At 42.8% G+C, this 21217-nt stretch overlaps 2 protein-coding genes across 4 annotated transcripts; one reads left to right on the plus strand and one right to left on the minus strand.

The window, feature by feature from the left end:
• The first annotated feature begins 205 nt into the window (after positions 1 to 205).
• tesca (tescalcin a) lies at positions 206 to 5405 on the plus strand. 3 transcript variants are annotated; one of them, XM_027010642.3, is made up of 8 exons: positions 206 to 633; positions 3050 to 3119; positions 3481 to 3561; positions 3790 to 3929; positions 4622 to 4683; positions 4899 to 5006; positions 5130 to 5168; positions 5267 to 5405. In XM_027010642.3, the coding sequence occupies exons 1-8, from the start codon at positions 570 to 572 to the stop codon at positions 5348 to 5350; spliced, it is 648 nt and encodes a 215-aa protein (XP_026866443.2). In that variant the 5' UTR covers positions 206 to 569; the 3' UTR covers positions 5351 to 5405. The 3 variants fall into 3 exon arrangements, with proteins under 3 accessions (XP_026866443.2, XP_081570034.1, XP_081570033.1); XM_081713908.1 differs by lacking the exon at positions 206 to 633 and adding an exon at positions 664 to 1221 and having other exon boundaries at positions 4899 to 4979; XM_081713907.1 differs by lacking the exon at positions 206 to 633 and adding an exon at positions 673 to 1221.
• On the minus strand, positions 5265 to 20926 carry fbxw8 (F-box and WD repeat domain containing 8). The gene is made up of 11 exons (XM_027010637.3): positions 20381 to 20926; positions 20175 to 20279; positions 19873 to 20037; positions 19572 to 19660; positions 19071 to 19228; positions 18736 to 18932; positions 18091 to 18333; positions 10115 to 10242; positions 7747 to 7920; positions 7071 to 7187; positions 5265 to 6651 (listed from the first exon to the last, which is right to left on the minus strand). Exons 1-11 carry the CDS (start codon positions 20795 to 20797, stop codon positions 6483 to 6485), a joined length of 1962 nt encoding a protein of 653 aa, XP_026866438.2. The 5' UTR covers positions 20798 to 20926; the 3' UTR covers positions 5265 to 6482.
• Positions 20927 to 21217: the final 291 nt, after the last annotated feature.

Raw genomic sequence — 21217 nt, forward strand, 5'->3', positions numbered from 1 at the left:
GCGCGCACACACACACACACAAATAAATATATATGTGTGTATATATATATATATATATATATATATATATATATATATATATAATGTATAGATAGATAGATAGATAGATAGATAGATAGATAGATAGATAGATAGATAATGAGTTGTAAACCATTTGAAGTTCAGGATGAATGGACATTTATTGTACCTAAAGACACACTGCTAGGAAGTAGAACTTTTTACATATTTGTGAGAAACATAGGCCGTGCATTTGCCGTTTAAGTGACATGCTTTTTTCCCCTAATGCAAATGTAATCATACATAATGCAAATACACAATGCAAATGTAATCATACATAAAGTCACGACACCACCTCATTATGCTAATTCACTTCCTGGACAATATCGCCTACTTTTGATCCAAGACAAAGCGCAGACTAGTGTAGTTGTGTAAACCCTTTAAAAGTAGACCTTTTCGCCCTGCTTTCCGACACGTTTTCGCAGTGGAGCCTCATGAGCTGAGGGGCGCAGGAGCCTCCACACTGTGCGCACCTGTTCGCCGGTGTTCGCAGGTCCCTTTCGTCAGTGAACATGGGAACTTCGCAGTCCGTGGAAATGCAGCAGAATTTCCAAGACCTCGCAGAGAACACTGGTTGTGAGTAGGCTCACACGTTTAAGGCTTTTTCCAACTTTCCTCCTGTTTTTGATAAGCATTATTTTAATATATTATCCAGCGCCGTGTAAACGGCTGTATAAGGCCGATTAACGAGTGGTTAGCATATTAAATTAATCTATTTATTGTTTTCATTATATTTGTCAGCAAATAACTGAGTTGAAAACTGAAGCAATGGCTCTAAGTCGGTAAACGTTTAAAATGTCCACAATAGAGGTTTAAACTTTTTAAAGTGCAGTTGTTTTCGACAAATCAGTGGTCAGTGTACCTTAATAAAATACGTGATTTGTTATATTGACACAAATGAACATAATTTGTGGAAAATCGTGTCAACGCATGAAACAGCTTCCAATAAGGAAATCACTTGGGTAAATTCTGTTGGGCTAGTATGCTTGTGGTCGACAAATGAAACAATACTCACACTTACGCAATTACAATTTTATCATGCAACAGTGCCGATGAGGGATATTCTCATAACCGCAGTTTGTCATGAATGTACTGTATTTCCACATTTTACAGCCATTATCTGTTGTGCAGTACGCGGTCACCGGAGACCCTTGCCTTGGAGAAGTACGCAAATCTTTGATTGAAGTGAATAACACAGTGGCACTGTTAAAGTTAAGCTTTAAATGCACTAACATTTAAAGTAATAAAGTAAAGTAATAAAGTACTTACTCTAAACTTAACTTAAGAACTAAAAGTAAATCCTAAGAACTAAAGTAACCTAAAGGGTTAATGAAATATTTATTGTAATGTGAATAAATTTTCTTGTTACACTAAGCAAATAGTGTAATGTATTTAAGATGCTTTTCTGTCCAAAACAATATTACTTCACTAAATAATCTAAAGTAAATATTTCATCTTTTAATTATTTAGATTAAATATACACACTTTATGAATTCAAACTAACCAACAATTATATATATTGGAGGCAAAATTTGGCTACATCTCATTGTGATGGACTAAAAACTGACGGTCTCAAAGTGTGAATAATCAAGTAAAGTACATGTACCAAAAATGTTATTCAAGTACAGTAGTGGAGCACCTATACTCATGTTCACTACCCCTGCAATCATCCTTCTTGCATCCACACTCACCAGCAACGTTATATGCCTGTCTTAGAGGTGTGGTTTATGCATGTTACAAACAATAGACTGTTGCCATACACAGTTTGTCAACCACCATTTACTATAATAATCACTAAGCACATATTCACTGCTGAGCAGATATTATTTGAGTAGCAGGCCATTCTGAACGCAGCAGCAACACTGGACTTTTTTTACATGCATGAATGTCAGCTGCTAACTGAAAGTGGTCTGTCACCAGTAAATATCCAGCCAAATATCCAATAGCTGACCAATTGTACATTCAAACACAGACTACAGTCTCTCACATACTAAATGTTTTGAATGTATGTCTCAGTGTAGGTGGTGAGTGTAAGCTCTGTGAAGGCCATGAGCCCAGACTTCAAAACAAATAGCAAAACTGGTCTTTCAGCTTAAAAGGGTATGACACATTACAGTGCATTAATATGAGCTAAGTACCCATATGCTGTGAATAAACAGTCAAGTCTTGGTCAACACATTAACAAGCTAGCTGAGTTGATCAACTGACTAACTGATTATCAAAGTAACATCTACACTCACAATAGCCTACAATAATACAACTGGTGCCCTTTCTGCAAAGAACAGGCTGTGGTGTGTAAATACCTAGTACCTGTAATTCTTTGTTCATTGTTGTAATTCAAAACCCCAGAGTAGCCCAGTGTGTGGTTCCAAGCAGAGCCCTTCATCATGGCCAGTGAAGCTGCCATGGTAGCCCACTGCAGGCCTACTGTCTCCACGGACAGTCATGAGCAGTCATGACTTTGGCCTCCGACCCTTCATGAGAAATCCTTTTTATTGGGCAACAGCATGAAATGTTTGCGGCTCGTGGAAGATTCATCCAAGAGCGTACGGTGGTTTCCATCAGTATATGATGAGTGAGACTGTTTTTCTTTTGGCTCTATGCATAGTGGGTTAGAAATAAACCCCTGACTATGAAACTGCAGTGCAGAAGGTGTTCATGCTAACTTTAATTTGAGCAGCCAGTGAACCACATAGGAATATTAGCCAGATTCTGATTTAGGGACATGGGATCTTTTCATGCACTGATGGTTTCAATCATTTTATAGTCTTATGGACAGAGGTTATGAGGCCAGTGCATAAATGTACCTCAGTGATGTGTCTTCCTTTTAGGAGCAATGCAGTGTTAATGGCACTGTAAATATTTGAGAGGACAAATGTGAAATCTGTCTCAGTGACTCACAACACTTCTTGGAAAGGCAGATCCACGCCCAACGTCTTATCTTCAGGACTGATAACTTAAACCAACTTATGTGTTTTTCTCTTCTCCCTAGTTTCTCTGGAGCAGGTCAGAAACCTGTACAAAAGGTTTAAGTACTTGGCCAAGGACGAGGACACTTTAAGGTACTGTTCACCTTAAATTCTGACTTTTAAGCTTAAGAAACCCCCAAGTACCTAAGTCAGGCCTACATTCCTGGATTTATTCAAACCCACCAATCAAGTCCAAGCAAGTTTTTACAGCCATGAATAGATAGGGTGTGGCAGTGCACAAGCCACAACACAGCCCAGCGCTGCCCACAAAGTTACCATGGTAAGTGTAGGAACCACGGCAAGTCGCTGCGCTCAGACAGCCGAGAAAAAAACAAACGTCTTCCAGCTGCTGGGATTGCAGAGTGCCTCCTGTGTAACTTGCACTTCTGGCTTCATGAGGCGGGCTGAATAGAGGGAACATAGTGTGTTTTTGTTGACTTTCTCTTAATTTCAGCAAGGCCAGTTTTGAAACCATCAGTGATTTGGCAGAGAACCCCATCAAAAACCAGATCATCAATGCCTTCTTTGATAAAAGGTAGCAACTGTCAACTCCTTTGGGTTTTATGTCATATATGCTATAGGTTTGGCTTGGCCTTCTCTTGATTTATATACTTAATTTAAATTCCATTACATAGAATATGATTTCTGGAATATTTCTTAAAAGCAAAACAGCATCTGCAAATGTTACCTGCATGGCACATAAAAATAAATAAAAAAAAACAACAATGACGAACTCTTTTGACTTCTCCTTGCTATGGAACAGGAACTTTGGTAACTATGAGAAGGGAACTGTGTCAGAGATCAGCTTTGAGCAGTTCCTCACCGTGATGTCATTCTTCCGCCCACTGGGACAAGACGTGAAACAGGAGGATAAAGAGAAGATCAGAAGGGAGAAATTGCACTGTGAGAAAATCATTTTTCATAACACAGTTTCAAGGCCTTATGTTTCTAACTGTTTGGGTTAGAAGACCAGGATAACATTTTTTATTTATTTAGAGTATTTAGTAATGGCTTTTAATTAATAAAGAAAGGCGTAAGATGGATCCTTTTAATGTAACTATAAAACTATATTATAGTTATAGTTATGAAACTACAAAAATGTAAATGTAATTACTTATGAATACAGCATAAACTTTATATACATATTAATATATTAGTGCATGGAACTGACTAAAAGCAATGGGACCTGAAGCATCTTGGTACAGATATAAAGTGTACGTAACCAACGGAGTATAGCTGTTTGGAGCAAAGTGCTTTCACAGCTGATGAAACTGCCCTTTCCAAAATGTCCCGTTTGTAAAGTAAGAATCACTACACTGCAATTACTCTCTGGAGCCCTCGTCATGTTTTGTTTTGGTTTTTTTTACCTTTTCCCTTATCTGTAAAGAGATTTTTCTGATAGTGGTTTAAAAGCACTATCATGTGTTGGTTTAAGATGAAATCATATTTGGGAATTTCAAGTTCAAGGAAGAGTCACATTATTTGTTAAAGGCTCCTCTTCGCGCTCATGCTCGTTTGTGTGGAGCGAAGCCTGTGTTTGAGGGTACTGCGCAGTATTTGGACCGTAACGTTCCACTGTGCTTTACTCCCCGCAGTCCTGTTCAACATGCACGACAAAGACGGCAGCGGTACCATCACGCTGGATGAGTACAGACGGGTAAACTGTTGGCCTACCGCCCACTCTACTCTCTACTCTACTCTCTACTCTCCCTTGTAGTAGCCGCCCTAGCCCAGCTCCCAGTACATCCACACCGTGTTTGCGGTGCTTGGTCGAGGCATGTTGAGAGGTGGGGTAAGGCAGCCATCTGATGGGATACGGCGTCATGGCCTCACGCCAGCTCCCCCATGATGCTGTGTCCCGGTGTCCTGCAGGTCGTGGAGGAGTTGGTGTCCAGCTCCGGAACCACAGAGAGCGAAACGGCCAAGGTCATCGCTGACGCCGCCATGCTTGAGGTGATGAATGTCACCATGGAGGAAATGGTAGCGCTTCCATTTTACTTGATGCTTGTGTTAAAAAAAGCTTGTTTATGAAAGTAAACAAATTTGTTCATAGTAAGAGCCCATCACATTAAATATTAATAATAAACAACTTCTTCCTTTAAGGGAGCACATGATGGAATCAACTTTGAGGACTTTTTTAAGGTTAGTCAAGTAGTGTGAAACACTCCATGTTTTATCTTATTATAAGTTCATAATCACATAATAATTCAACACATCCCACACACCTGTTTCTTCCACAGATTTTAAAAGGCTTCGAGCTCGAGTCACGTATGCATGTCCGCTTCCTGAACATGGACACTACGACAATGAACTGCAGAAAGTGACATTTTCCCTGTGGAAGGCAAAGCTTTAACTTACACTGCCCCCAGTCTACAGCAGTCCTGCAGTTGGCCCAGCCACGCCCCAAGCGTATTTCAGCAACCAACCCACAGCACATATGTGCGCTCTCATGCTGCTCCGGGAGACGGCAGCAGGCGTGTGAACAAGTCAAACAGGTTCACTGACATTCCTGCTTCTGCATCTGTGAGCAGTGGCTGATGGGAATGTTAGGCAGGAGATACAGCCCAGCTCCAGTAGGAAATGAGTTATGGCTAAAGCATCACACCCTCTGGATTTAACTGTTCACAGTTCCCTTTTCAATGTACCCATGTCAAATGCCTTATAAAATCTCCATTAAATTTCTATTTGCATTAAATGCAGTCACCACTGGTGATACAATATGAAGTACACACACACACACACACACACACACACCTTGGTTAATTTCTTAACTATATAACTGAGACCTGATTTAACAGTTTCCTGATGCGATAGATCTTGCACCTGCATATTCCCACAACAGTGCCATCACAAAGGAGCTCCCCACCCATGACAGGAACTCAGAGTGGCTCTAGTCCCAAAAAGAACAGACTCCCACACCTCTCATGTACTCTCATGTTGGCCAGTGGACAACAAACAACCTTCCCCAGAGCTGCAGGACATGTTATAACTACACAAGAGCATTATCAAAATAAACACTTAACACTCCTGCCTTTTAGATTTGTAAAAAGACATTTCACTAAATTCTATTTTTCTTTCCAGTGAAATCATATGTACATGCCATTGAATGAACATTTACATGTTGCAATAATAAAGCTCTTGAATACAAATAGATGTAATTGGAAACCTTTTAGCAATTAGTCTGATACTTAGAAAAAGTAAACCAGTAAATTGCATAAAACAATTCAAAGATCGCAATGTCCTGTGAGGGGCTAGAGTCAATTCAAAAATAAAATCAATATCTAATCAACTGAAAAATATGCCAGATATGCATTTTAAAAGCCTCAAGAGATCCTTTCATGTGCAGTGCTGCCACCAAGTTAATTTGGGGCCCACTGTGCAGTTCCTTTTATAGTAGCGTAAGCAGCTCCCACTCAGTGTCACTGACTCTGTGTGCTTGTCCCGATACATTGTAGGTCAGAGGCCAGAGGTCTGGGGCTCGGTGAGCGCGTCGTAAGGGACAGCCAGGCCGATATTGTAGTTATAACCGCTCGTCTCGGAGTAGCTGGACCTACAGATGGGCAGAACGCGATCCTGGGCAGACGAGTCTGCAGAGAAATCATAGAAGCAGATCGCCCCCCGGTGTCTAGAAAAAGAACAGCAATGCAGAGTGATGAGCGTCGGAGCTATGGGAGCTTTTCGAGGAAAAGTCTACGGATGCTCCATAATGTCTGCATAAATCTGAATGCTGGGTAGATTTTGCTTTAGGACAGCAGAAACGCAATCACCTCAACTGGCAACTGTCTAATGGAATCAGGTGTGCTGGATTTCATCTGGGGAAAAAAAAAATCTCCTGTACTTGACACATTTCTGTCCTAATTCCTGGACGAAGTCCAATTACATTATGCAAAACAATGCCTGCTGTTCTGGAACCATTAGCATGTGCAGAATATTCTTCTAAAGGAAGTGTGCGGAGCGTGGCGCCAACCCCCCGCCGGGATGCTCAGACAGCAGCACGAGCTGCAGCTGCTTGCCATGCCCAAACTGCCAACCTCTCCTCAGTACCTGCGGTGAGCAGTGAGGTCGTCATCGGTGATGCAGGCACCACGCGGGCTCTTCTCATCAGGGATGTTGGCCGTCACCAGGGAGCTGGCGTCGAACCGCACGTGACGGACAGGGTGCCTGCCACACACACACACACACACACACAGGCGTGCACACATCAGACCCGCATCATGCAGCACCAGGCTTCTGATCAACAGCCAAATCCAAGCACAGTCGGCATATTCAGCGCTGACTGAGGTAACAAATGCGGTACTGAGTGAGGTAACCACATGACTCCTTCCCAATAACAGCTAGATGGGTTGTGGTAACTGGCTTTATTTTGTCATACTAACCACAATCACACACACACCCCACCCCCAGCTCCACCATCACCCCACTGCTCGTCAAAGCCAAAGCCTAACACATGCCATTTGCCTTGAGGGACCCCTGAAGGTCTAACATATGCCCTTCCCCGATGTGATGCCAAGAGCCGCATCAAGCCACTGCCCATGTCTGTCGCGGAGCGAGACGTGAGCGCTAACTAGTCCGTTTTATTTGTGCGTTTTTCACAGTCCCCACGTTGCTCCATAATGTCAAGGGCAACAAAGCGCCGCTTGCTGGCTCGATTCATTCTTTGGTCTTCGGCTATAAAGAATTTCGTGTTAGATCGGGTTGGCTTGTTAGAGGAGTCTCTCACCTGTTGTGCATTTCCCAGAGCTTCGCCCCCATCCTCATTTCCCACACACTGACCAATCCCTCGCCACCGCCGCTTACGATCTTCCAGTCATCCGCCTGCACCGTGGTTACTCCCAGGTGATGGGCATACAGGGAGACCACTGAGGTGCCAGAACGCAGGTCAAACACTCGGACCCTGAGAACGGGTAAACAAAAGCACCAGAGAATATTAGAGATGGACGGATGTCAAATGTAATTTTATTTTTCACTATAATTTCATTTCCAACTTAGTTCATTTCTAACCTTCATAGCAACTAATAAGCCACCCCCTCCGGGTCTGCAACCAGCGATGTACGGCTTTGTGATGATCAAACATTGGCGGAGAGTCCGAAGAAAACATAGTAAGTGGCCAAAAAAAAAAAAAAAGGCACAAAGGATTTTGAAACCATCTGTGCCGCTGTTTCTTAATAGTATTGAAGGCAGCCAAGAGATGACTGCATGTGGTCGTGTTCCTAATCACCAAAATCTAATTATGCTTAGACAGGGAAGGGCTTCATTCGATTTTTAAAGATACAAAGTTATTCATGCATAGCTAAGTAGATTTAAATGCACTAGATTCCAAACAATGTGTGGACATGGTTTTGTGGGATTCTGTCTAAATTCATTGAGATGCTCTCTCTTGCAAAGGCATGGAACACAGTTACTGGCAGCTTCTAACTATCATTAATCTCATGTTGGAACATGAGATCATTTCCATGGGCTGTCAAGGAACACATTTCTTTCAATTAATCAGAAATATGGTTTTCCAGAAGTTCCTGTGCCAACAACTCGGACCAAAAACAACATAACACACTAACAACCATGTATGGAGATTAGGAGCTCAGGGATGATGTTCACCCATGTGCTACATTATTCCTGCAAAGAGCGTAGAGAGCAGCATTCCCTGTTTATTCTCTGTCTCAGTCCTTCTGCCAGCAGAGAATCTAAAACACAACACCTCTCTCTCTCCATTGAACACAGAGTCTTCCTTTTTAGTCAGATTTGAGGCTGATTACAATCCCTCTCTCTCTCTCTCCCTCTCTCTCTTCCTCCCTCCCTCCCTCTCTCTCTCTCTCTCTCTCTCCCTCCCTCCCTCCCTCTCTCCGATTAATTGGAGAGAAGGAAAGGGAGACATTAGGGCCTGGCCTTTGGCCACTCTAATGGCCACTCAGACCTACTCCTTCCTTTTTCCCCGTGTGGATTTGGGGATTCGCCCAGAGACAATTCAGACAAGTCCGACGCGACTCCTCCGCATTGGCACTCAAGAGAAGCGTTTTGTTTCGCCGTGCTATCACAGAGACAGACAAAAGGTAAGAGTCTCCTCCTCTTTCACCAGCACAGATGGGTGTGGGGGGGCAGTAAGGATGGGGCGCTTAAAAAGAGGCCACAGCTGGGCCCTGCGACACAAGGCCCTCACTCTTGGCTGTCTACTTAGTGCCCGAGTGAAAACCCAGCAGGAGTTTATCTACAAAGGCCCCGCCAATGCATTTCCTCGCTTGCCAAATATTGCTCCCACTGTCAGCCACAAGTGTGACTGAAAGGCTCTCTATTTGGCAGAGTAACACTTACTCTAAGAGGCAGGCTGCAGATGTGTAAAGGGTCCGCGTTTTGGACGCAGGACAGATGAACAGCCTCTCCTCTCCAGCCGTGGCTCTTTGGCTACTGAATCAATGCCCCCAGGTGATGAGGTGCAGATAATAACACCTTCTCTTTCACTGGAGGGCTCTCCCTGCACTCTGCCTCCTCTATGATAAGTAGCTGTGCCTTTTTAAGCTTTTTTTCTGCGGAGTGATTCGAAAAGACTACAAAGAGTCAAAATGGAAGCTCTTCAAGGTCTTGAACTGAGGGATTTAAAAAATATTTAACTGTATATTTACATACACACACACTATATATATATATATATATATATATATATATATATATATATATATATATATATATATACACACACATATACACACACACATACACACACACACTTACAAATTTATATGTATTTAGATAACATTAAATTTAGATTTATATGTCTTCTATCAATCCATTTCCACTTCTGTGCAAGACAGCTTCATATCAATCTACATGTCAATAGCAGAGAACAGCAAACAATGATATAAGAAACACAATAAATTCAACTTGGCATAATTGATTAAGGGTATTATGATAGATAATCTATATTGTAATAAAAGGTAAGAGCCTCCTCCTGTTTCCTTAAACTTGCCTTTTTTGAGACTCGCACACTAGAGGTTTGTATGCTGCCAGACAGATGACGGAAGTGTGTCTGCTGTGTGGGAGAGCGAGTGAGAGACATTATTTGTGTCGTGTGTAATGTGTGTGTGTGTGTGTTTTACCGTCTGTCTTTGTTCCCACACACCAGCAGGTGTGGAGGGGCATCTCTCAGGTTGATGCAGGTGAAGTCTCCCGGCGAGTTCCCCAACCCCAGCTCAGCCTGGCGAGTCTCAAGGCTGTACACCTGAACCTGAAGACAGGGAGGGACAGCCTGTGAGAAATATCTCTCGCACACTCAGGGAAAGAAAAAGAACAAGAGAAAAAGACAAAGATTGCGACAGAAAGAGTGTGAGAAAGTTAGGGTGCAAGGGAGAGAAAGAGGAGAGAAAGAGTGAGAGAGAGCAGGAGAAAGAGAGAGATGTTAAAGTGGAGACACACACTCTGGCATTGGCAGCCCTCCAACGCCAACACCTGCTCCTGCTCCACCATCTCCACACTTATGTCCAACGCTGACAATTGACGTGTCTCTCTCAACAGAGACCTGAACTCCACTTACACATTCTAGATTTGCAACCCAATGACTTTCAAACTTTCAAAGTAAGTAGTAAAAAAAATACTAAATAAAAAATCAGCAACACCACTTTTCCATCCATATGACATCTGGACAGGCTGGCCAATGAGCTCAGTCAAACCCCCATTCAAACTCAACCACTACAACTAATAAAGCTCCAACCAACTCCACCCATTACTATTAATCAATCCTGTACAAACCTCACCCGTTACTTCTGAAGGTGGTCAGACAAACCCCGCCCATTAAACATAACAGTGCTAGGGCAAACCCCATTCCTTGCAACTCACTGAAAGTAATCCAGTCCTCCAGCAGTGCACACAGCAGTGACATCATTCTCACAGCCTTAGACCTGTAGCTAGACAACATACATTTGCAGGTGTGTGGTTTGCAATCATTTGGGTCCGAGTTATGTAGTTCTTAGTTGTATTAGCAACATTATTTGGTGTCACTCATTAGGAAAACCAAATGCATTAGCAAAATTATCAGAGAAAGAGAAGAAAACCCTCACTGCGTTTGTCATTTTAAAAGGACTTTAGTCAACAGCAAAACAAGGTAATTGTATTTCTGCTGGTTATACCTTTAGATTTTCCATATATGTTCAATATTAAACTTTATTGGGTAGTGGTAGATAAGTGGTTAAGGTACTTGTAATCGGAAGGTTGCTGGTTCAAGCCCCACCACTGCCAAGCTGCCACTGTTGGGCCCCTGAGCAAAGCCCTTAACCCTCAAGTTGTACTCAGTCATAATTGTAAGTCGCTTTGGATAAAAGTGTCAGCTAAATGCCATAAATGTAAATTATTGTATTTCACTGTGATGCCGTCCAGCCAGCGCTTCAGAAACATATGACGGCAGACTACAAATACTTTGCAGCAAGACAGGCGCAAGCCTCTGTGTTGCTATGGCACGTGAACTAAATGAGAACTAGCTGACTGACACTGGGCAGCTAACTGCCAAAAAAAAGCCTTTAAAAAAGAAATGTAATTTTTAAAAATGTTAATATGGTCCATTTAATATAACAAACCTGCTGCTGTCAGCCAGTTTCAATGCCCTGTAAAGCAGTCTTCAGTGGCTGCTAAGTAATTGGCAAATCGGTGGTTGCAGCCACCATCTAAACACTTTGCAGAGGAAAAGAGAAGAGAGTGGACAAATTGGACATGAATAACTGAAGCGGCAGATAAAGAAATCAAACAAAAGAGTGGGGAAGAGCGGGACAGGCATGATGTAAGGTCTGAGAGGGTGCCAGCCGTGCAGTGGCAGCGGCCCTGGCCAGACGCTCTTAATTGTGATCTGCGCTCCAGCAAGCCAAAAACCTCAGACAGGATGTGAAAATTACCGCCCACTGGATTTTGTCCTTGTGAGGAAAAAAGAAAGAGAAACCAGCTTACTCTGTTTGGCACACAAACAGATAACAACAGAAACATACAGCGCATTTAAAAGACAGCGGGCGGCCGAAGCGCTGTATAGTTTGATCAGCTGAATAATGTATAGATATCCAAGATATCTAAAAGCAGCTACTAGCAAAGACTCAAAAGTGCACAATAAACTCCACTAATCTGAGTAGGAGCATACGCTGGGAGAATAAACTAATCAAACCGAGAAACAATAGAGAACACGGAGCAACTGATGATGGGCCAGAACGAACCCGAGACAAAACAGCAGATTGTAAGCATGATCTTTAAAAGGACTCAGATGCCTGAGAATGTAAACAGGCTAAGAAACGCTTTACAGCACAGAAACTACAGTTTTACTGAGTATTAAAATAGTAAGCAGAAATGAGATGAACTGTTTTTGTTCAAAACTGTTCAATAGCTCAGCAGATGTGACAACATGTATTTATTTTGAATACATTTTGTTGTATTAAATAAAACAAAATGAAACATGTTCCCGCTCTGCTTAATTTGATAGCCAACACAGATCAGTGCATCTATAGGCTGCGTTATTAACGGACAGATCAGTACATCTATAGGCTGCATCATCGACGCACAGATGCTCACCATAGGTCTGTGATGGCATGTAATTTTTTTTTAATAAAGTAATAAAATTACTTTTTCATGTCATCTTTCGGTCATTAATGTGCCTGCAATGGCTTTCATTTCTTTAAAAATAACCAAAAAAAAAAAAAAATCAGTTTAAAACTCTTAACCAAAAAATAGCTAGTTAAGCATGTTATACAGCAATATTTGCACTGGATAATAAAAGATCCTCCATGGCCTTGCATTGACAATTCCTAAATACTTTCTAAATATTTATGATTAATAAAAGGAATTTTAAGTGGCATATTTGTTCCGCTATTATTCCATTACGTTTCCTCGTTTTTGGGCGCTGGTCGTGGTGTCATTTCATTCTCAGTATCGAGATATTTAAGCAGCCATATCAAAGTCAGTTTTGGTAATGTGACAAAACTAACTGGTAGCCAGTACAGGTGCAGGCAAGAACTGCAGTATTCGATGAGAGGTGAGCTGAGGGCATGAATGACCATTCCTGGTTCACTAAAAGACAGGATGTGTGAGTTTTGTGATATTTTTGAGTTAAAAGAATCTACCTCTCACAACTGTGTTTTTCAAGAGTGGAATCAAAAATAAGAGATTTTTTTGCATGTGCGCCAATGTCCAGGAAGAATAGAGTAAGCAATTTAAGTTTGATAGATGGATGCATAAATAATTAAACAGCTTCGTTAATAAGCAATCTCGATTATTTATTTATTCCCTGAAAAAAAGGCAGAGGTATGAGCCGTGTTTTCAAAGCATTTATTCATTTAGCAATATTGCCTTGTGTCATTGTAATTAATTTGCTTTGGAGACACGGCTTTAAATGTATAATAAGCTCAGCGGTCACTGCTCCTGTCTTTTGCCTCTTTCTTGAGAGTCTGACAGGGGTTCTGAGGAGGAAACCGAGGGAACCGGTAATGAGCTTTAGCCCAGATCCCAGGAGGCACGGCTCAAAATCTCTCCGTTTCAGCACCTAAAGGTGCAATGCGGCACAGCGTTTTCACCAGACAGACTGTCTGCTAAATGTGAAAGTGGCACCTCTGGGTGTGCCAGCGTGAGCTGTGCGCTGTGCGCGCGTGTGGCACGCACGTGCGCACGCGCGCGCACACACACGCGCACACACACACACACACACACCAAACCTCCAGTCCAGCTGAAAGCCAAAGATGATAAGAAAAAAAGAAGGTTTAAAAAAATAAAAATAAAAATCCTCCAGACAGGCAAGAACACCTGCCAGGAGACACAGAGACAAAGGACAAAACAAACTAAAACACACATCCAAACCTCAAAAGAATCACAAGATTACTTGCGCTCTACTAAATTAACAACACCCTCGCCCCCCAAAAAAACCCAAATTGATACGTGTTAGCAGACGCCCTGATGAAGGCACGCATAACGGCGCAGAGACGTGAAGCGCCGCGGCTCTCCTTCCCCACAGCCGCATGAACTCTGGATGCCGTCTTCCTTTCCTTAACAAGTTTTAATGAGGCATATGCCTGCTCATTAAGGAAGACAGAAACACCTCGGAATTACCAGTGTGTGTGCTGGCAACTCTGACTTCCCCCTCGCAGTATGAGCGCGCCGTCAACGCGAGGCGACGCCGACAGACATGACAACGGCACGCAGGCAGAAACGGCGCTAATCATGAATTGGCAAAACGGAGCGATCTGCGGAACAGCAAGAGAAAGGTTAGCGCGGGGGGCCGATGCCGATTTAAAAGAGCGACGACGACACTGTACCGTGAAGTTCAGGTGCATCTAGAAAGATGGGAGTTCCGGTCAAATCTGATTCAGGTACCACGGGGCCTCGAGTGGGCGTGTAGAGTTAAGTCCACGTAATTGGATTGCGCAACATTTTTGTGAAAGGAGAGAAAATGGGAAGTTTGAGTGACAGTGCAATCCCTCGCTGTCGTGTTGCAGCTAGTTGTGTCGACGGGCAGGAACCTGAAGCCCTGTTACCTTCCACCCTGCTCGCTCTCTGGAACAGTGATTTCAACCCGTCTTCAATATTTACGCTTTTAATATTGAGGTGTCTCTGTAAGGAGAAGTTACAAAATGTATGAAGATCCAGATCAATTCAAAAGTATCTGGACAATCGGATTTTTTTGGGGGGGGGGTAAATATTCGGTGACCCAATCGTAGGCCCTCTTGTACATAGTAACCCCATTTCAGTGGACCATAATCTTTAATAAACTGACAGGTTTAGTGCTTGATTGTATCAGATTCTTAATATCTTCACTTATGGGGCTCTTTCAGGTAGTAATGAAAACTTCCACTGGGAGCTAGACATGTTTAGGTCACTATGTTTAACAGACAGAACCAGGAGCAGTTCTCTTTCCACTCCTTCACACCTTCATTGTTCCATCACATTGGTACTGGGTAATCTGTAGTCTCATCTGCTCATAAGACTGTACAAGGAACCAAAGAGTTTCCAGTGTACCTTTAAATAAACTGTGATATGGAGGTCATGCAGGGTGCATTGCTGTCTTCATAGTGCTCTTTGACACATCTACTTTATCAAGTGTGTTCTTGAATTGTTTATAAAATGGTTTTCTTGCTGACTGAAAGCATTAATTTAGCTAATCACTCCAGGGGTCTTTCATAGTAAGGCAATTTCTTTGCTAATACACTGCCTGGCCAAAAAAAAAAAGGTCACACACTCTTAATATTTCGTTAGACTGCCTTTAGCTTTGATTACGGCACGCATTAGCTGTGGCATAATTTCCACAAGCTTCTGCAATGTCACAACATTTATTTCTATCCAGAGTTGCATTAATTTTTTCCCCCAAGATCTTGTATTGATGATGGGAGATTTGGACCACTGTGCAAAGTCTTCTCCAGCACATCCCAAAGATTCTCAATGGGGTTCAGGTCTGGACTCTGTGGTGGCCAATCCATGTGTGAAAATGATGTCTCATGCTCCCTGAACCACTCTTTCACAATTTGAGCCTGATGAATCCTGGGAATGTCATCTTGGAATATGCCCGGGCCATCAGGGAAGAAAAAATCCGTTGATGGAATAACCTGGTCGTTCAGTATATTCAGGTAGTCAGCTGACCTCATTCTTTTGGCACATAATGTTGCTGAACCGAGATCTGACTAACTGCAGCAACCCCAGATCATAGTACTACCCCCACTGGTAGGCACTAGGCATGATGGGTGCCTCACCGCCTCTCTTCTTATCCTGATGCGCCCATCACTCTGGAACAGGGTAAATGTGGACTCATCAGACCACATGACCTTCCTCCATTGCTCCAGAGTCCAATCTTTATGCTCCCTAGCAAATTGAAGCCATTTTTGTCGGTTAGCCTCACTGACAAGTGGTTTTCTTAAGGCTGGCTACACAGCTGTTTAGTCCCAATCCCATGGGTTCTCTTCACATTGTGCGTGTGGAAATGCTCTTACTTTCACTATTAAACATATCCCTCAGTTTTACTGTTGTTTTTCTATGATTTGATATCACCACACGTTTAAGTGATCGCCGATCGCGATCATTCAAGATTTTTTTTCCGACCACATTCCTTCCTCTAAGATGATGTTTCCCCACTGTCCTTCCACTTTTTAATAATGCGTTGGACAGTTCTTAACCTGATTTCAGTAGTTTCAGCAATCTCCTTAGATGTTTTCTCTGCTTAATGCATGCCAATAATTTGACCTTTCTGAAACAGATTAACATCTTTTCCACGACCACAGGATGCGTCTTTCGACTTGGTTGTTTAACAAATGAGAAGTTACTCACTGCATCAGTTAGGGTTAAATAACTTGTTGCCAGCTGAAACATAATCACCCATGTAGTAATTATCCAATGGGAGGATCTTGCATATTTGCTTAGTTAAATCCAGGTGGTGACCTTTTTTTTGGCCAGGCAGTGTATAAGTTCATCAGTATGTACTCCAATTCTTACATCTTAATCTACCAGTGCATTCTGGCACAGTTATTGCTTTGGCTCCAGTTGATGCATTCTGATTTGCCCGTCTTGTGACTGCCTGCCTTGTGAGCTCCCACTTTGCTAATGCTGACACTTCTTTGATCATTGTGTTGACAGAAAACATCAGGATAGTGACCACATGTAAATGTCACCTATAAAGTCAAGCCATTAACACAGTGGCACAAAGCTGTACAGGAACCAGCTATGCAGCCAGCTGAACAACGAGTTAAGGTCCCCCGCAATCTACAGACTGTGATTCCAGTACAGATGCAAATCACACTCTGTACTTCAACCTCAGTCACGTTTCATTTCAAATCCAGTGTGATGAAGCATAGATCCAAAACTCCCAAGAGCTGTGCCACCAATAAATTATCTACTTTTTCACATTACAGAAATACTTATCTATGTATAGGACTGGTTGAAGAAGACACCGCAAGAAAAGGCTTTAAAAGACACCGCTCTCCGTTTCAGTGAGCGAGACAAGGCAAAATGGATGAGGGCTACATACCCCCCCTCCATCCCCACCCCCATCACAGCCAGCAAGAACGCGACAGTGAGAAATTGCCCCGTCATTCAAACTTGCGCCACTCTGTCCTCCGTGCCTCTGCTGCCCGTCGCACTAATGAGAGCGCTTAAATGGTGGTGATGTCAGCGGAGGACCGGTGCCAAGCTGTCGTCTAATACAGAGGGGCACCATCTGTACACATCCATCACCCACTCATCTAATTACTATCAACAGTCGCCCTGCTATTCTCTTCACCAGGCGTACTGCTCGGTCCTCCGAGACGTACACTTGAGCTCAGGCACTGATCCCCAAACATTTTTGCTGGTATTTTTAAAAGCTAGATAAAAACACACTGGGGATTTTCTTAGTGGAAAGGTCCCTGGTGAATTAAATGGGTTTATTTTAAGCAGTACACACCACGAATGTGAACAACACAAATGCCATGATGACAACGTTACTTAAGTGCAGTCTCAAAGCCCAAAGTCTCAAATGTGTCTTGTTCTTGCATGCAATAAGTAAAGCTTTCTGTTGCTGTAGCTAAAACTAAAAACAAACAGACGCCTCAGAGGAGAAGCATCGTGGACCAAAGTTTGGGCTAATTGGGTAAAAGTTCCTATAAGAGAGGCCAAATCTCACAGAACATCAAACTGTTTATTTATGGCATCCTGGGAATGCATATATACACACCTGCACTGCACAATAAACCTACTCTAATATGGCTATACACACAGACAGAAGAATCTTAGCTCTGCAAAACAACTGAATTCAGAATTATCACTGACGCACTAAACATACACACAATTCTAGAATGTAAATTCATCTGGAAAAAAAATATATATATATTTTTAGTTAAAACTAAACACCTTCTGTTTCTTGGATGCGATCTATTAGACAACGAGCCGTCCAGCTCATTTCATGGATCCTATTGGCCGTTTAATATCAGTATGTAAATGATCATCTAGGAAAACGTACAAGAGAATATAAGAAAAAAAATCTTGACCAAAGCCCCCCATAAACACTACAACACAGAAAGGCTACATGGCACTAGCCCTGTCTGTGTGGTTCTGCCAATGAAGAGCACCACTGTGTGCGTGTATGCCAACCCACCTTGTTGCCCCCATCATTCATGCCCCAGCCGCTGCTCTTGACACCCAGGGCGGCCCTGCAGGCCATCACGTCCAGGCACGTGACAGGGTGGCCGTACACAGAGTGCAGCAACCTGGCTCCTTCATCTTCTTCCTCTTCTTCTATTCCGCTCCGACTCGAATCCAGGAGATAAACGCTCTCCCCAGCCCACACCGAAACCAGTGGCAACTCACGCTTCCCTGGGACCACCAACACCCCATCCACCTAACAGGTGGAAATAACTAAATGTAACTGAACAGTGTATTGACTAAATCAATTGCTCTAAATAGTATTAGCTTTAAATTAATTAAATAAATAAATTGATTTAATTAACATTAAATCAAATATCATTTTATTTAAAAATTTTAATTAAATTACAATGTATTGTTTGTCATCTTTTTAGTAATTGAAATTAATTTACACTCGCGCTAAAAGCTAGGCTAAATTTATAAAAAGACCATCCAGTTCCTTAGAATTCAATTTCACTAAAAGCAGTAGAAAACATTACACTGCTCAGTTCCCCAAAAAGATCCCCTCTTTTAAGAACTGGGTAGGGTAGCGATTTCTGCTGCTTTGAGTTTCTTTATTTCTTGGTGCCACTATGGACTCCTCAGGGAAGACACTTACAGGTTTAGCTAGACGGGTGAGGCACCTTGTCCTCCAGTAACCCTGATCATCTGGGGAATCCACTCGCACTTCTGACCCAGATGCGGAGGCTAAGACTGGGCCGTCAGCACCGAGGTCTAGGGCACAGACCCGCTGGAGGTGCTGATAATGATGAACAGCTTCGAGGCCAGATTCCGTGCTCCAAACATCCACGCAGCCTACACACCCAGACCAGGGCCAGATACATGCAAACATCCAGACATGCTTCGATCAAGTAAACTCGTAAACTGACGAGAGTAATAAATCAATAATTGCGAATATTTAGTAAATACAGTACAAAAAAAAATGCCTTTCACCGTTCTCATATGCTGCGCAGGCCACTGCCTCAATGACTCGTACAAAACTGACATGAGGTGGTGGGCTCTCATCTCTGATGGTGTGGGCAGGTCGTAGGTATGAAGCACCTGAGTCCCAATGGAGTGTGTCCCACAGTCGCACGTCACCTGAGGTATAGCTAGAGAGAAAAAGCATTCTGCTTTCAGTACTGGGGGAAGCTTCCACACACTGATCTCAACTCTCCATTGTTAAAGTGTTTTCAAATGATAATAGTTACAATAGCCGCAAAGAACCTCCAGGCAGCAGATTTTCATTCTTATCCGTTAAGGTACAACGACCCCAGTAAAGTTCATTACAAACTATTGTGGGCCTGTGCTACAGTTTTGCTTCACGTACCTGTGAGCACAGTGATTTTAAAAAAATAATAAATTGCAGTTCAGAGGGTTTGATTACAGGAAGCACATGCAAAACAGGTTTCCACTTTACTCACATGCATGTCCAGTGTATGTTATAATGCTTACCCAGCAATAACGAGTCTATCGCAGGAGTTGACATCACACAGCACTTTTCCTAACTCATACTGCAGATGGCTAATTGACCCAACTCTATTCTGTAGGGAACAGAATGGACAGACAGACAGCAATATATAGTGTTCCTGCAAACATTGCTTATTTAAGTAAATGGACTGTCGACTTTAGTTGAAACAAAAACTCTTACTGGCTTGACAACTCACGCTCATGGCGAAATCTGTCGGATCCGATCAGCTGCTCTGCAGTAGTGAGGTATTTTGGGGGATATGATATAGCTGTTTTTGCCACTTACCTTCCAGTTGTATTTTACTATCTTCTCTGTGGTGCAGCAGTCTCTGAGGGTGCTCTTCCAGCAGGGGGAGTCAGAGACACTCGCCCCGCTATAATGCCCGTCTTTCAGGCACAGTCTGTACCACAGGACCTCGTCCTCTGCCAACACTCTCCAAGACTTACTCACCTGCGACAGAGAAGAGAAAACAGTAGCCACTAACATTTTACACACGCATACTTTAACTTCACTTTTCAGCAGCAGAGTTACAGATTAGCAACTGAAGGTGATCTTGTCAGTCAAAAAAACAACTGTCCCTAACTTACTTGAGCACATCGTCCTAGATCACGTTTACTCAGGAACTGGAAAATCTTCAGCGCTAGTTCGTAGGGCAACTCCACATCAAAGAAAGGGATGTCATTGATTTCATTCTAAACAGGTTAAAATGACGCGTCAATGTTCAAATTTGACACACGTTTATTTATTTATGTATTGTTAAAAGCATGGAAACTAAGTCGTAACCTAGCTTTACCAAATCCTGAATAAACTGGTCGATCAGCTTAACACCCGGGCTGATTATTCTCCGAGGCGCTGCGCCGTTAGACTCGTCCTCCTCGCAGTGGAGTCTCCGCTTCCGACGCGCCCTCTCCTCCTCGATTCTGTCCAGTAAGGGACTCGTCCTTCCACCCAGCAAACCCGCTGCGATGGACACGTACTGCGGTTGGTCCTTCACACTGTCCCGAATGTGTTTCTTTCCAGAGACAACATTACGACCACATATTTGTTGGTCATTCGCATTCGTTATGTTGGAATGCCCGAAATACCCACATTTGTTGTTCTTTTTTAGCTGAGCGCCGACGTCACTAGAAACATTGCGGTGCTGCTCAGTCTTTTTTTCTAACTCCTCTTTCCACTGTTCTCGAAAGGCCAAAAGCTCGTCCTCCTCCATCGAAATTAAATAGCTTTCATTATTTGTTTTTCTGATCGAAGTCTAACGGCGGTCCTTCAACTGTATCTTTTGTGGTGTCCATCAAAACATACCTAGGTCCTACCGCCAATACGACTCGTCTGGATTAAGCATTTTAGTTTAAATGGTTCCGCGTGGCGCACAACAACATCACCAAAACAGTGTTTACTGTGTAGGCAACGCTTTTGTCTTCTCTTCAGACGATAGCGTCACCAGTGTCGTTATGCACGTATCTGATTTACAATTAAATTTCAATGCAATTTTCGTTCTATGTGCTTTAATCACACATTTCAAGATGGGGATGATTTGCTCAGGAACGGCCCGTCCTCGACGCTGTGGGTATGACAAAAGGCAGATTAGAGTGAGGGGACTTCAAGAGTTAACGATTACCGCTCTCTTTTG

Source organism: Electrophorus electricus, chromosome 5 (genome assembly GCF_041902795.1).
Source record: "Electrophorus electricus isolate QZ-2024a chromosome 5, ASM4190279v1, whole genome shotgun sequence".
In the NCBI taxonomy this organism is placed as follows: domain Eukaryota; kingdom Metazoa; phylum Chordata; class Actinopteri; order Gymnotiformes; family Gymnotidae; genus Electrophorus; species Electrophorus electricus.

Coding starts and splice junctions, on each gene's coding strand:
- tesca (XM_081713907.1), top strand. CDS start 1,110: ATGAGGGATATTCTCATAACCGCAGTTTGTCATGAATGTACTGTATTT. Junction 3,562..3,789: donor AATGCCTTCTTTGATAAAAG/GTAGCAACTGTC, acceptor GCTATGGAACAG/GAACTTTGGTAACTATGAGA. Junction 3,930..4,621: donor CAGAAGGGAGAAATTGCACT/GTGAGAAAATCA, acceptor TACTCCCCGCAG/TCCTGTTCAACATGCACGAC.
- fbxw8 (XM_027010637.3), bottom strand. CDS start 20,797: ATGGAGGAGGACGAGCTTTTGGCCTTTCGAGAACAGTGGAAAGAGGAG. Junction 20,280..20,380: donor ACCAGTTTATTCAGGATTTG/GTAAAGCTAGGT, acceptor TAACCTGTTTAG/AATGAAATCAATGACATCCC. Junction 10,243..18,090: donor TGAATGATGGGGGCAACAAG/GTGGGTTGGCAT, acceptor CCCTGTCTTCAG/GTTCAGGTGTACAGCCTTGA.